A 15,459-nucleotide genomic window follows, 5' to 3' on the forward strand; every position below is an offset into this window, starting at 1 on the left:
CTTCAGAAGATGACACCCTCATCTTTCATCACAGGTGTGTGATCAAACACACACACACACACACACACACACACACACACACACACACACACACACACACACAAATCTTGCCAGGTGTAGTGGTACACACATTTAACCCCAGCATTTGAGAGACAGAAGCAGGCAGATCTCTGTGAGTTTGAGATCAGCCTGATTTACATAGTAAATTCTAAGAGAGGCAGGGCTACACAGAAAAACCCTGTCTCAAAAAAAATTTTTTTTGAAAAATGAATAAATCTTTAAGAAAAATAATCTTTAAAATTTGAAATAAGTAAAACATTTGAAATAGCATATTAATATAATCAGATTCTGACAAGACCTTTTATAGAACACTCTGGATAAACATTTCAATAAAATAAAAACTAGGACTAATACAATGCCAACAAAAAGAAATTGAACTGGAAAAATAACTACTTTCAAAAATACAGTTGTTCTTAGTCAAACTTGAAGGAAAGACAATTTATTAGAGAAAATGACTACTAAAAATAAATTTTTAAAAACTACGTTTTATGCAGCATACAAAAGTAAATTCCAGGTGGATCAGAAAGTGATATGTAAAATATAAAGCCTCTATGAAGATTGAATTCTCCAAGAAATATCAAGCCACTGCCTGGATGTAGTCTCTTCTTTTCTTTTTTTTCGCCTTCTAGGAATGTAAGTAAAGAAAGACATGACAATAGGAATGCTTATGCTTTCTCTGCAAAACAAGCTAATTGACTAGCAGGTCAATGAGTTACTAAGAATATTTGCCACAGGAAGGGAAATGGATCAGAGTTCAAAGAGCTTGTGTAATTCATTAAGAAAATCTCAAGATGCCTGGTCTGGTGACTGTCATCCCAGCCAATCAGAAAGCTGAGGCAGAAGGTCACCAAGTCAAGGCCTGCATGGGTTACAGGATGACTTCAAGGCCAGTCCATGAAACTTAGTAAGATCCTTTCTTAATGTAAAAAAAATGCAAAAAGGGATGGGAATACTGCTCAATTGTAGCTACCTACCTAGCCTGTTTGAGGCTCTGGATTCAATCCCCAGTAAAACACACACACACACACACACACACACACACACACACACACACACCACACACCGAGATACACACATACACACCAAACACACTCCCATACAACACAACACACATATACGTGCACACACACACACTCCCAAAACGAGGAAAAGTTACATTCCAAAGAAAAATAAGTGTACGAAAGATAACTCAATCTTATATGTAAATAATGATGTTCTAGCTTTCAAGTTAGCACAAAAAAGGTAATTGTACCTCAAGAGCAGGCTGGGTGTGGTAAAACAGACATCATTCTGGGGCATCAAGTGCATTCAGGCCACTTTACTGGCTTTCAATGTAGTAGACTGGTGGTGATTTTATTTTTATGAAATTAGAACATTCCCCTTTACTTTTGACTTTTTCCTTTTTAATATTATAAAATGTAACAAAACATCCCATATACTAGAGAAAGGTAGTTTGAGAAGGAAAAGCCATTTTCTCCAGTCTGCCTACTGGCTGTCATTTAATCACCCATTGGAACACTGGACTTTTAAAGTATTTATGTGTCTGTGCCAGAAACTGAGTACTGTGCAGGGCCAAGACACAAAAGCAAGATATTTGCCCCTCCTTACAGATATTTTTCTGTAGATATAAAAGTATAAACTCTGAAAGCACAAGTCTGTTATTAAAATGGGAACAGATCACCCACCCATATTCTCTAGAGGCCTTCCTACTCTTTAAAAACATCTCTGGCCAGGCTTGGTGGAGTACACCTGTGACCCTAGCACCCAGGAGGTGTGGTCAGGAGGATCAGGAGTCCAAGCATTTAAGGCCAGCCTGGGCTACATGAGTTCCTGTTCCAACTCCTAGAAATACATCTATAAAGAAGTTAATCATAGACGGACAGTAGTGGTGCACGCCTTTAGTCCCAGCACTTGGGAGGCAGAAGCAGGTGAACCTCAATGAGTTCGAGGCCAGCCTGGTCTACAAAACAAGTTCCAGGACATCCAGGACTGTTACACAGAGAAACCATATCTCAAAAAAAAAAAAAAAAAAAGAAGTCAATAAAAAATAAAATATGTATGAACTATTATTGTGGTCCAACAGAGATTACTTATCTCTGTAATAACTGGAGTGATTACGGCATGATTATGTTCTTACTGTGTATAACAAGGATCATTGCTGTTGTTTTTTTAAATAGCTATAAAAATTTGAAATGGAAAAGAGAAAAATCATACTTTAGGGCCAGCAAGATGACTCGGCAGGTAAGGGTTCTTGCTACCATGTCTAAGAATCTGAGTTTAGTCCCTCGCACCCACATGGTTTAAGACTCCTGCAGCTATCCTCTGACCTCTGCGTGTACAATGTGGCATGTCCCCACAAAACAAGTAAACAAATGTAATTTAAAAAAAAAAAAACCTTAAAGTTATGCTTTTAAAAAATCTGTTTAATAGTGGCCACCTATTTCATTTCTTTCACAAAAACAAATTGCAGATTATCTAAATTTTTAAAAGTAAAACTAGAAAAATATAGCAGATAAAGTAAGTTCTTTTAATGCTATTTGGCAAGAATACTTTTTAAACTATTAGAGTTACCATTGTCAAGAAACAATGAAAATATTGCATGCTGAACTACAGACCTTTCCAGGAAGGAAGGTATAGAAAAATACACAAGTGCTCCTTTATTCCACAAATTTCCCATCTGGGCACAGCTTACAACGTGTTCCACTGATGTTAAAGCTGTGCTGGAACTCGGTAAAAATTCCCAGTTATCCTAAAACTGAAATACACTTGGACCTCATTGCTTCTCACTTGCGTCAACTGTTTGATGTTGAGTACAGAATGGAGTTCAAACATGCCAGTCACCTCTCCATCAGTGAGGCAGTGATATGGTGGGTTTGAAGGGAGAATTTTCAAGGCATAGATTACTACATAATTCATAGGGTCCCATTATACTGAGCCATCAAAGACAGTGCACTCATACACCAGAATATTCCAGTCCCCATGTTATAGCAGGAAAATGAGTTAAAACCATACACCCCGGGCTGGAGAGATGGCTCAGCGGTTAAGAGCACTAACTGCTCTTTCAGAGGTCCTGAGTTAAATTCCCAGCAACTACATGGTGACTCACAACCATCTGTAATGAGATCTGGTGCCCTCCTCTGGTCTGCAGGGATACATGCAGGCAAAACACTGTATACATAATAAATAAAATAAATCTTAAAAAAAAAAGAAAAGAAAAAACTGTACATCCCCCCCCCCCCCGGAAAAAAAAAAAAAAAAAAAAAACAGAAAACAAAACCCGTACACTCCAAGCATGCTAACTGAAGAGGAAATCAGTGATTGGAGAGTCTATATTGTTTTAACACTTCCCAATAAAGAAAACTAAACACAGGCTCATTAAACACAGTGTCTTCCTTTTAACACTTTTTATCCTAAAACACAAGCCCACATAAGTTTCCAATCACAAACATACCCTCTTAAACATGTCCACATTCATACCTGCAAGGTGTCCACCAAGGAGCCATCCACGTCATCTCCATGTCGGAGGAGACCCAAGATGGACTTGGTTTCCAACTCCCAGAGTCTCAGCTCTTTGAGGAGTTTTTCAACCTCTTCATTCACCTTTGATTGTCCCATTGATTCTTCATCTTCCTGTTTTTCCACAGCCTACAATATTCAAAACTATCATTAGGAAGATAGCACTGCAATACGAAAACATTTAAAATCTTATCACCTGAAGAATATGAATTCAATACCAATATGCACTGTGCGTGCTTAATGACAAAGACAGACAAACACAGTATTAGATATTCCGCCACTGCATGAGCATCATAAAGCAAACACCCTTGCACAGACCCAGAACCTACTAGACATATATAGGTTTTATGTTAAAGCTACTGCAGTGTATTTGGCCTGCACACAATTGTGTGTTTGTGATGCAAGACCTAGTTTGACAGTAACAATATGGAAGCCTGCATCATTTTACAAATAAAACGGTTGGTCATTTCTGTCAGCTAGACGGTATTAACTCATTTTATAAGTAAAACTGAAGCTTAGAGAATTAATCTGAATGAACTTGGCACAAACTCACATACAATTCAACTCATGTACAATTAAATTTAGCTATTACTAACAATAATAAGATATATTCAGAAGGGCATTCAGAGGCAGACATCACACATCTATAATCCTAACATTTGGGGGTCTGAAGCAGGAGGATTGTAAATTCTAGGATAACCTGTGTTATGTTGGAATGCCATGTCTCAAATAAAGTAAGAAAGAGTGAGCCGGGTATGGTGGTGCATGTCGGTAACCCTTGCACTCAGGAGGCTAAAGCAGAAGGATTTCCAGGAGTTTGAGACCAGCCTGGGCTACACAGCAAGACGTTGATATATTATATATATATATATGAAGCTTAGATAAAAATCCAAAAATGAGTCTGTTTTCACCAAGAACAGTTTTTTTTTTTTTTCTCCAAGACAGGGTTTCTCTTTGTAGACCAGGCTGGCCTTGAACTCACAGAGATCCACCTGCCTCTGCCTCCTGAGTACTGGGATTAAAGGCATGCACCGCCACCACCACGGTCACAACTCTCATCATTCTATAGGCTGATATAGTATAACTTTCAACAACCAATAGTTTCAAAGTTGGTTTTACTAGACATGGTAGTGCCTGCCTTTAATTGCAGAATTCAGAATCTCTCTGAGTTTGAGACTAGCCTGATCTACATAGTGAGTTAAGACTAGCCAGGGCTAGAGAGAACCTGTCTCAACACACACACATACACCTATATATCTGAACATTTTAAGGGTTCCGAGATTTATATTTTAAACTATATCATCACATAAATTAAGATCCCTCCAGATTTTCTTTCATGACATATTCTTTTTTTTTTTTTTTCAATGCAGTGGTACAGAAGAACCCCAAGCTTCGCGCATGCCAGACAAGTGAAAGCTGTACTTGCAAGAGCCTTTGCTACTTACCCTTTAGGCATTCTTATTAATGAAAACATTAGCACACCTGCCAGCTGGCTAGAGGCAGCTTCGATCACTTATGTAAGGTGACATGGCTGGTTTTGGGGTGTGACACATATCAGAAGCCATGCCTGTTGCTGTGACACATGTGTGACTTATTTTTGTTCCTATTTCATAGTCTTACTTAAAAATCTAACATCTTCCAAATTATCCACTACAAAAAGGAATATCAGTTATACTTTCTGTCATTCCACAGAGAGTTGGTGATACAGAAAGAGGTTGGTGGCTTGCCAACATTAGAAGTTGCCAAGTTCGTGTAACCTGCAGCCCTCAGGCGTCATGTGACTGATGAGAACTATGAGCATGGCCCAGCACAGAATCCCAAACTTATTGACATCATTAGGCTGTCTTGTCTTTTGTTGTTTGTTTGTGTAACTCAATTGCCAGTTCTGGAACATGGGGCACACCCAAGAGAGCATTTTGAACACTAGTCAGAAGTCCTCCCAAGAAATATGGACTTGATTGGCACCATTCAAAAGTCCTGTCGGCTCTTACTGATGTAGAACACAGAGAGAGCTAAGAGGCATGAAGTTACTTCATGAGTGGACCCACTAAAACATTTCCTTAGTCAGTGACCATGCCACAACTGTTATCTAGCAATGCATACACATTCCATTGTCCCAGCCGTCCAAGGAAAAGTAACAGACTAGATCATGCCTATGTGCATGAGCAAATGTGCAAAGTATACCAGCCTTACCTTCATGTCCCCATCATGACTCTCATGAGGTTCTGCTGGCACAGCTGATGCCTCAGATAGAATCGTTCCAGAACCGTTCCCAGTGGTCTGATCCTGAATTTTCCTGAGTGGCTGCTTCAGCTCCTATAAAAATTAATTTTGTAAGTTCCATGCTCACATTTCTACTTTTTCGACAATATGCATTAAAAATAGTATGTAGAAAAATATTGCTAAGTATAGTTTGGGGGCACATCAGTCATCAATGATGTTGGGAAAGATGTATTTACGGCCAGGTGTGGTGGTGCACACCTGTAACCCTAGCACTTGGGAGGTGGAGTCAGGAAGATGCAGAGTTCGTCACAAACACACACAAAAATGGTCTACTAAAAATATGTAAGAAATTGTTATGAACAAGTAAAAGAATAATTTAAAACATTTTATTATAATTCTGTTTTATGATAAATATTAATATAAATAATATCTTGTGTGGGTTCTTAAGGTGCTTGGATAGGCAAAACAATGCTTATGTTTTTGGTAAAGAAACTGACAGAGAGGCATATATTAGAAAAGGCTCAAAAATTAAAATTCTCTTCAACATTATGTGTACCCAAAAGAAATTAGGATGCCTTTGTGCATATGTTCATAACTACAGTGGCTATAACACCAATGCCTGATGGATAATAAAATGCAGTGTGGCACATCCACACACTAGGCTTCTACTCTCAGTGAAAAGAAATGAAGGGAAGCTATATAGCACGCCAAGATGAACCTTAAAAGCATTGTGCCAAGGGTGTTAAGCAAGTCATGAGTCACCACATAGGATTCTATTCATCTGAAAATTCCAAAATAGCAAATTTATAGACAAAAAAGTGACTGGTGGTTATCTGGGGCTGGGAGGTTGCTAAAGAAAGATTGATAGATACTGGTGCAGATCATTTTCATGAAATGATGACAGTGCTCTAAAACTAAAGCCAGGCAACCACAGGGACCTGAGTTCAGATCCGCAGCACCCATAGAAAAGCCAGGTATAGTGGTTTGCATTTGAAATCCCAGTGCTGAGGAGTTACAGGCAGGGTTGCTGGGGCTTGCTGGCAAGCTGGTCTATCCAACTGGTGCGCTCAGGGTTAAGTAAGAGAACTTGTCTCAAAAATAATGTGGACAGCAGTTAAGACAGACACAGGCACATCCCCATGAGTATGGACAGGTGTGCACGTACACCACATACTCCAAAAAAGCCTGACTGCATTGGCAGACACACAACTGTGAATCTTCACCGCCGAGCTATGCATATATGACCAAATTGTAAAGAATGAGGATTATATCTCCAGAAAGCTGTTGCCAGAAACAAGAACTTACGAGTGGAGTCTTTGGGATAAACTTTCTCCATCTTTTATTCAACCTTCTAAGTTCTTTAGAAACAGATGCTCCAACTTCACCACTGCTGACTTCAACTAGGAAACTTCCCACCTCGTTTAGAGAGGTGTACTTTGTATTCCAATGGGAAAGGGTCTCAAATGGAACCTACATATAAGGAAAAGAAGGATATTTAATGGTATGTTTGTATCACTAATATCCAGAGTAAATCTCTACTTAGGCTGACTCTCTCAGCAAGACTGAGTGTGAAGGCCTTTGCAGAGACAGACTTTCCTCTTAGAGAACATCCCACCCAGCTCTTTGCCTTGATTGCTGCATAGCAAGTGCCAGGCACTGTCCTGATCCCAACCACGGACTCTTCAGAAGTGTCTGGTCAATTAAGTCCCTGATAAACTAACAGCAGAGGTTCCTGAACTCAGTAGGTCAATAGAGGTCATACCGCTTTGGTAATGGCTTCCGTAGAGGCCATCCTGCCTTGGTACTGGTTTCATTTATTCATCTCAAATAAATAAATATTTTTTTCTGAGAGCTGTATTATTTATGTAAACGTGTGTGTGTGTGTGTGTATGTGTGTGTGTGTGTGTGTGTGTGTGTGTGTGTGTGTATAGACATACAATGTGGAGAAAACACTCTCTGACAATTACATTAGGAAAAAAACTAAGTTCTTCCCAAGATCTTGAATTTTCTAGAAGATTTTTTTTTTTTACTCCTTTGTAGACACTCACTCAGGATTAAAAATGGGCCTCCAAACAGAAAGTAAGAAGTAAATCTGGCTGAGCATAGTAAGGCATGCTTTATTTAATCCAGAACTCAGAAGTGGAGGCAGATGGATGTCAAAGTTCAAAGCCAGCCTGGTCTACTTAGCCAGTCCCCGAAAATTAAAAAGTAAAAGTGGGACAGTGCAATTTACTTCAAATACCTCTTTAATTTGATCCTTCTTTGTCGCCTCAAAAGAAGCCTTTAGAAGGGGGAGGTCTTCCTTGTAAGTTGCCCAACATGTCAGCACTCTTTGCAGCGTGGCCTTAGTGTTATGTATGTGTTGTCTGCACAGGTGAACATTCTTTTCCAATGTCACATACTCCTCTTTAACACTCTCACATTCTCTACCTACACCGGCAAAAAAAAAAAAAAAAACAAGGGGGGGTAAGGGGGAAGAAAACAATCTTAGAAAATAGTTTTCATCTGTAAACAATATTAAGGAAACTATTTGCATTAACTGAAAATGAGTGTGTAACCCTGGATATATTAAAAAGCAAAAAGCAAGAATTTTCCCAGGAAAACATACATGGAAAAAGTTAATTTCCAAACCATTAAAGTAAAACAAATGCCATCTTGAAATGATAGCCATGTCATTAAAAAGCAATTAGGATATTTACCCAAATTCTTATACGTTTCTTCACATTTTTGAAAAGAGTTATCAAGTTGAGCTAGGAACTTTTTCTCTTCAATAAATTTCTGTGAAGGAAAGGAAAAGATATTGACAGGGTTTAATTTTGGAAATGTGCAAAGAAATCCAGATGTTAGTATATGATGTTGGCAAAGGGCAGAATTGCCACAATTTTCTTGAGTATTTTAATACCTACACACTGCAATAGCAAAACAGGAAGGAACAGTTCATGAAGGGTGGCTAGGACTTAGCAAATGTGAGGGCACAATGATACAGGCTACCTCTCTGCAGTTAGCTTGACATGGTCATATGACTTCACTCTGCTTTCTCTTGCTGGGAAAACGCAAGTTCATCTATCAAAGTGAACCCAAAAACCTGCTAATTCACCTGTTTTTAATAAAATTGTGTAACTGTATCAGTTGCTTTTGTTTCACAGGTTTTAGTCACATTAACAAGTCCTCATTAGCTATAATAGGTTACTCTGTCAGGGCTAACACCACCTGCACAAGAACATCAGTGAAATTGCCCTTGCCTAAATCAGCTGTGGAAAAAAAAAAAAAAAAAAAAAAAAAAAAAAAAAAAAAAAACAGCGCCAACTCAAACCTGACTCTAAACTGGCTGTCTATTACACCATTGGTTCTGAACTTATGGGTCATAACCCCTTGGGGCGGGGTCAAAAATCTTTTCATGGGGGTCGCCTAAAACCTTCAGAAAACACAGATATTTATATTACAATTCATTAACAGTAGCAAAATTACAGTTATGAAGTAGCAACAAACATAATTTTATGGTTGTGGGTCACAACATGAGGAACTGTATTAAAGAGTCACAGCATTAGGAAGGTTGAGAGCCACTGATTACACCCTTATTTTGTACCAGCAAACTACTATGACTACTGAAATAGCAAAATGTAAATCCAAAGCTGGGCACGGTGGCACACTCCTGTGATCTAGGACTTACAAGATAGAGGCAGGAGGATCGGGAGTTTGAGAACAACCTTGCAACATAGGACCCTGTCTTAAAATTACAAACGAGCAAACAAAAGCCCATAAAAAAGAAAATTAAAACTTCAGAGAAGATAAAATGCTATATGTAGTATTAGTCTATATATTTTACATATAAATAAAACCTAGCCCAGTTTAGAATGATTCCTCCAATTTGGGAGCACACTGTATTTAAATGATAAAAGATTTCCCCATTGGTGGTGGCAGTGCATGCCTTTAATCCCAGCACTGGGGGTAGGGCAGAGGCAGGCAGAGCTCTGAGTTTGAGACCAGCTTTTGTCTACAGAAAAAGTTCCAGGACAGCCAGGGCTACACAGGGAAACCCCGTCTCAAAAAAACAAACCAACAAACAAACAAAGATAAATGGTAACTAGGTATGTTTTTTTTGTTTGTTTGTTTGTTTGTTTTTTGGGGTTTTTTGAGATTATTTATTTATTTATTTATTTATTTATTTATTTATTTATTATGTATGCAACATTCTGCTTCCATGTATATCTGCACACCAGAAGAGGGCACCAGATCTAATGGATGGTTGTGAGCCACCATGTAGTTGCTGGGAATTGAACTCAGGACCTCTGGAAGAGCAGTCAGTGCTCTTAAACTCTGAGCCATCTCTCCAACCAGTAAATATGTTTTTACATTTTCCCCCTGAAGAAACTTATAAGCAAAGAAAAAAAAAAAAAAAGGAAAGTTAAAACCCAGTATCGAAGAAGGTACCTTTTTTAATTTCTGCAGGGACACATCTACACTTGAAACATGTTTTTTGTTGTTTTTGTTGTTGTTTTGTTTTGTTTTGTTTTCTTGGAAGCATTTAGGGAATTTTCTATTCAAACTTGGAACAGGGAGTCAGCAAGATGGCTCCACAGTGCATAAAGGCACTTGCCACCACGCCTGAAGGACTGACTTCCATTCCTGGGACTCATGTGATGGAAGAAGAGAATTAACTCCCACATGTTGTCATCTGAACTCCACATGCATCTGTGGTATGCACCCCCTCTTACTAACAAATCCAAGTAACTTAAATATATTTTCAAAAATTAAAAATAAAGCTCAGGAGGCTAAGGCCAAAATTTTCAAAGGAAAGTTAACTGTTGAAAGAATAAGTTGATGAAGAAAAAAAATATGAAAAATATGTAAATTAAAGAAGAAAGTTGTAACATGGGAAAGCATAAGACCACAGTGAAGCCTTCCCTGAGGTATTAACCATCCTAACTCCATCTTGAACACTGCAATCCTAGTTTCTTACTCTTTCCTCTACCTGCTATTTGGCCACCACTGATGCTTTTCTCCAGGAAAACAAAAGCTGACACGCCCTACCAACAAAAACAGATCAGAAGAATTCCTGAGGTAATCCAGAACCAGACCCAGGAAGCCAATGCCCAAGTCCAGGCTGCAGCAACTCACACGCCAGTCTTCCAGCAGGACTGCCACTGACTCTTCAGTCTCGTAAGTGACGTTCCAAACAGCCAACTTCCCCTTTGCTTCATCTAGCAAAGCAAGGACTGAGTACTTGGAGGCTTGAAACTCCAGAAGAAGGATGAATTTTCTCCCCAAAATGGTATTGAGTCTGAAAACCAAGAATGTTGTAGAATTGACTAAGCATCAGAAATCTTTTTGGTATTTTAAATAATATTGTGCTTTAGTTTTTTTTTTATTCAAAAAATAAGCATGGAACTCAAAAATATCCTCAAGAGTGCCCCACCACACTCTGTGTGTGTGTGTGTGTGTGTGTGTGTGTGTGTGTGTGTGTGTGTGTGTGTGTGTGTGTGTGTGTCCTTCCATCCCTCTCTTCTTCCTTTAAAATAATATCAAGCAAACAATGTGGCAAGATACAAAGCAACAATTTCTAAGGTAAAAATGCAGCAGGACATTCTCTGAAGAACTTATTCCTGTATTGAGAAATCCTTTAAGAGTTTAAAAACTTATGTATAATTTGATGCAGCTATAATTTTAAAGTTTACATATGAATTAGTTTCATTATTAAGGCTAGTGTTTTCTTATTGCACTAAGCTACTTATGAGTAAAGAGAAAACAAAAGACGGTGTGGATGACCTTCAGTTAAATGACTTCTATACTGAAAATGTAATTTTTTAATATTTCAAGTTAATATTTACTTATGTGTATGTGGGGGGTGTGTCCGACCGAGTGTGTGTGTGTGTGTGTGTGTGTATAAGTGGGCACGGGTGTCTAAAGATGCCACAAGAGAGCATTGAGCCCCCTGGAGCTAGAATTACATAGATGGTTATGAGCCACCCAACATAGGTACTGGGAACTGAACTTGGGTCCTTTGCAAGAGCAGTAAGTACTATTAATCACTGGGCCATCTCTCTCTAGCCCCATACTGATAATATTTTACAATTTATATTTCTAAGATTTATTTATTTATGTCTATGTGTGTCTTCATGAATGTGTGGGTTTGAGTGCATTTGCCCATGCACAGAGGCCAGAAAAGGGCCTTAGATCCCTTAGAGCTGCAGTGACAGGCACAGGTGCATAGCCAGGGTTCTTCACTGATGAACCATCTCCCCGTCCCCTACTTCTACTCTATAAAAGTGCACTTATATACCCCCTGCCTTGATCTGCTATCCTTGTGAAACATGGACAGGGTGCCTATCATGAACCCCTATTTACGAATGTGAAAATGAGAGAGCTCAGAAAGACAAAACTCCCATCATAGAAGTCTATTGCTCAATGAGACAGGATGTGAGCTGTTATGTTCCTATTTCAAAACCATAAGGGTGTGGTTATCAAGACGTAGAAGCAAATATGTCATGCATTATCTCAAAGTCTATGCTTGTGGTACGCTAGCAAAGTTGCTGCTCAATGTGAACAGGATGGTTATGAAACAGCACTGTTACAGACCGTCTTTTCATTTCCTCCAGTTTGTCAGGCGGCACAACTGGCAGGCTGCTCTCATCTTGGTTTTCAAAGGTCAAGAGAATATTGGAATGATAGTCAGAGCTGCCCATCAGACTCTGAAAGAAATTTAGAAACATGAAAATCAGATTTATCTCTAAATACTCCAATGCAAGGAATGTCCACTGGGCCTGTTATGACTGTTTTCCAAAAAGCCTGATTGATTGATTAATTGATTGACTGACTGACTGACATATGCCTGCTGGCCTGGAACACACAGTGTATCCTAGACTGGCCTCAAATTTGTGGTAATGTTCCTGCCTCAGCCTCCAGAGTGCCATGATCTTAGGCATGAGCCACCAAGACAGGTCTCATGTCTTCCATTTTACCTAAGATTTTCATGAACCATTATTTCAGCATAAAAGTTTTAAGAGGGAACATTTTCCCATGGAGCAGTATGCAGTGTCTTTGACAAAATCATTAGCAAAAATCTTTTGTTCTCAAGTCTCTCTGTCCCTCTAACTCTCACAAATCAAATTTGGTCACACATTTGAATCACACATTTGAGGACCCAAAATCACCCTCATTTTAAATCAGCTTCTTCCATTTGGCATCTTTTCTGTTTTGGATGGATGTCACAGTCACTTTAAAACTGGCTAGCTTTCTACCTTTCCTGACTTCTGTCTAAACAGCCCAACAGTCATGAACTCCAGAGCATCTGTTGGGGTTGTTTTTGTCACAGGGTCTCATGTCCAGCTGGCCTCAGATTTACTATATAGCCTAGAAGGATCTTGAAGTCCCAATCTCCTGCCTCCGCCTCCACCTCCCAAGGCTGGGATTACAGTGGGCAAATTCATGCTAGCAATCATGAAAGTCCCTCTGGATCTCCAGAGACTCAAGCTATACCTCGCTTGGCCAACCCTGTATTTCCTACTCTCTAGAATACAATCTTCCTCAAGGACAGACCCTAACAAAGGGTCAAGGTTTCCACAAGTCTGTTTTCCTACCTTGAATAAAGACATTTTCTCTTGGATCAGAGGCACAGCTTCAGAGTAATTCTGGGAGGTCGGCAGCCCTTCCTCCACAAGCTCCTCCACATCCGTGAGCCATGCTTCAGTCTCTTTGAGTGGGGAAGGCAAGGCCTCATCCAGCTCGGCTTTCCATGCAGCAATCTGAAATAAGGCAGAGAGCTGTCCGTCATCAGCACTCACCCAGCCTGTGTCTTCACATATGCTTACTTCATGCGCCTCAGAAAACCAAGGCTGATTTATTAAAGGAATTTTATCATGGGCAAACTTCTCAGTTCTAAATATTATTTTACTGCTTGCAGGAGGAGGAATATAATTAGTTTAAAAGCTGTTGGAAAAGAAAGCACAAGAAAAAGAAAGGTTTGGATGAATCTCGAATTAAGTTGCATGGAGGAAATTGGAACTATTTAAACTTCTCATCCAAACAGGGACAGTCACAGAAAGAACTGCCTGAAACATCGCATGCCTTCTTTGACTTTGGTTTTAGCCAAGTTCTCTAGACGAACAGAAACCGTCCTTAGGACAGCGCTGTAACTACACTACAACACACACACACACACACACACACACACACACACACACACACACACACACACACACACAGAAATCATTCTACACTTCCTTTGTGAAAGGATTATTTTTTAATTTGGCTGAAATGAAAATATCTTATTAGGTTAAAATTAGATTACATTGCTATTATCTACAGCAGACTTAAGAGAAAACCATTTATTTAGTCAGGCAGTGGTAGTGCCCCCTGCAAATCCCAGGGAGGCAGAGACAGGCAGATCTGTGAGTACGAGGTCAACATGATCTACAAAGTTCCAGGACAGCCAAGGCTACACAGAGAAACCCTGTCTCAAAAAAAAAAAAAAAAAAAAAAAAAAACAGAAACAAGAAAGAGAGAGAAAACTACTTACTAATTTACATGTATATATAAAAATGCCCAAATGAAATCCATTACATTGTATGTTAACTTTTAAAATTAATAAATAGTATCCATAAACTATAGAACCAGAAATTGTCTAGATGGCATTAGTTTTATATGCCCAGTGAGTGTAAAATTAACGTATCATTTCACTACACCAAGAAAACGATCTGCAAAGTGTCATAACTAAAGAACACATTTCCAATATACTATCTGCAAAGTGTCATAACTAAAGAACACATTTCCACTATATTATCAGTTTGCAACTTTTAGTTTTGGAAAAATAATTCTATTGTGGTTTTTCTCATTATTTCAGATAATATTTCCAAATCATATTCTGAAAAAAAAAAAAAACAAAAAAAAAAAAAAAAAAAAAAACAAAAAAAACAAGCCAGGTCTCTGTGGCCTGGAGCAGTCTGAACTAGACAGACAGCAGCTTTACTGATTTTCCTATTATGGAGCACTTGTTACACACAGCTGAAGTCATTTTATAAAAGTCAGGTTCCCAGAATGCACTGGGCACTATTCACTGGTGGAAAGATTCCTCAAGCTGCACTATTCCCCAGGTCAGGTCTCTAAAAGAGTGGTTCTGGGAAGCCCTGCACAACTGTTCAGCACATTTAGTAAGTAGTTTGGAAAAACAAAATTGCAAAAAGAAGTCTCTCACTCCTGATAGCCAAACAGAGATCCACAAATGTCTCCTAGGTAGAGCCTTGATAAGAAATATTGATTTTGTGAAACATACATTCTCTCTGTAAATGCATTAAAATGAGTGAATTCTATAATGAACTCTATAAATCATTTAATGGGGTTTTGAGAGATGGCTCAATGATTGCGACTGTGTAATACACACTTGCAAAGGCCCCAACTTGGATTCCCAGCACCGTATTAGATGGCTCTCAATTGTCTGCAACTCTGGCTCCAGAGGACCTGACACATTCTGACCTGTAAGAACTACACTCACATCATAAACACACACACACACACACACACACACACACACACACACACACACACACACACACACGTAATAAAAAGAGTACTTTAATTTAAAAAAAAAAATTAATGGTGCCTAGGAGAGAATTCAGTGGGCCAGAGCACTTGATCTACAAGCATGGGGACCTAAATTCAAATCCG

At 38.9% G+C, this 15,459-nt stretch overlaps 1 protein-coding gene across 14 annotated transcripts in view; it reads right to left on the minus strand.

The window, feature by feature from the left end:
• Syne2 (spectrin repeat containing nuclear envelope protein 2) overlaps window positions 1–15,459 on the minus strand; it is a 289,785-nt gene that overhangs the window by 195,277 nt on the left and 79,049 nt on the right. For all 14 annotated transcript variants that reach the window (XR_004770080.1, XR_004770079.1, XM_027418272.2 and 11 more), the window contains 8 exons: window positions 13,377–13,541; window positions 12,376–12,488; window positions 10,918–11,080; window positions 8,499–8,577; window positions 8,042–8,229; window positions 7,105–7,269; window positions 5,770–5,892; window positions 3,538–3,705 (listed from right to left, as the gene is read on the minus strand). Coding sequence is in view for 12 of the 14 variants with exons in the window: in XM_027418272.2 (XP_027274073.1) it covers window positions 3,538–3,705; window positions 5,770–5,892; window positions 7,105–7,269; window positions 8,042–8,229; window positions 8,499–8,577; window positions 10,918–11,080; window positions 12,376–12,488; window positions 13,377–13,541 (1,164 nt within the window). In the remaining 2 variants the exon portion in view is untranslated. The remainder of the gene's footprint in view (window positions 1–3,537; window positions 3,706–5,769; window positions 5,893–7,104; window positions 7,270–8,041; window positions 8,230–8,498; window positions 8,578–10,917; window positions 11,081–12,375; window positions 12,489–13,376; window positions 13,542–15,459) is intronic.

Source organism: Cricetulus griseus, chromosome 5 (genome assembly GCF_003668045.3).
Source record: "Cricetulus griseus strain 17A/GY chromosome 5, alternate assembly CriGri-PICRH-1.0, whole genome shotgun sequence".
In the NCBI taxonomy this organism is placed as follows: Eukaryota; Metazoa; Chordata; class Mammalia; order Rodentia; family Cricetidae; genus Cricetulus; species Cricetulus griseus.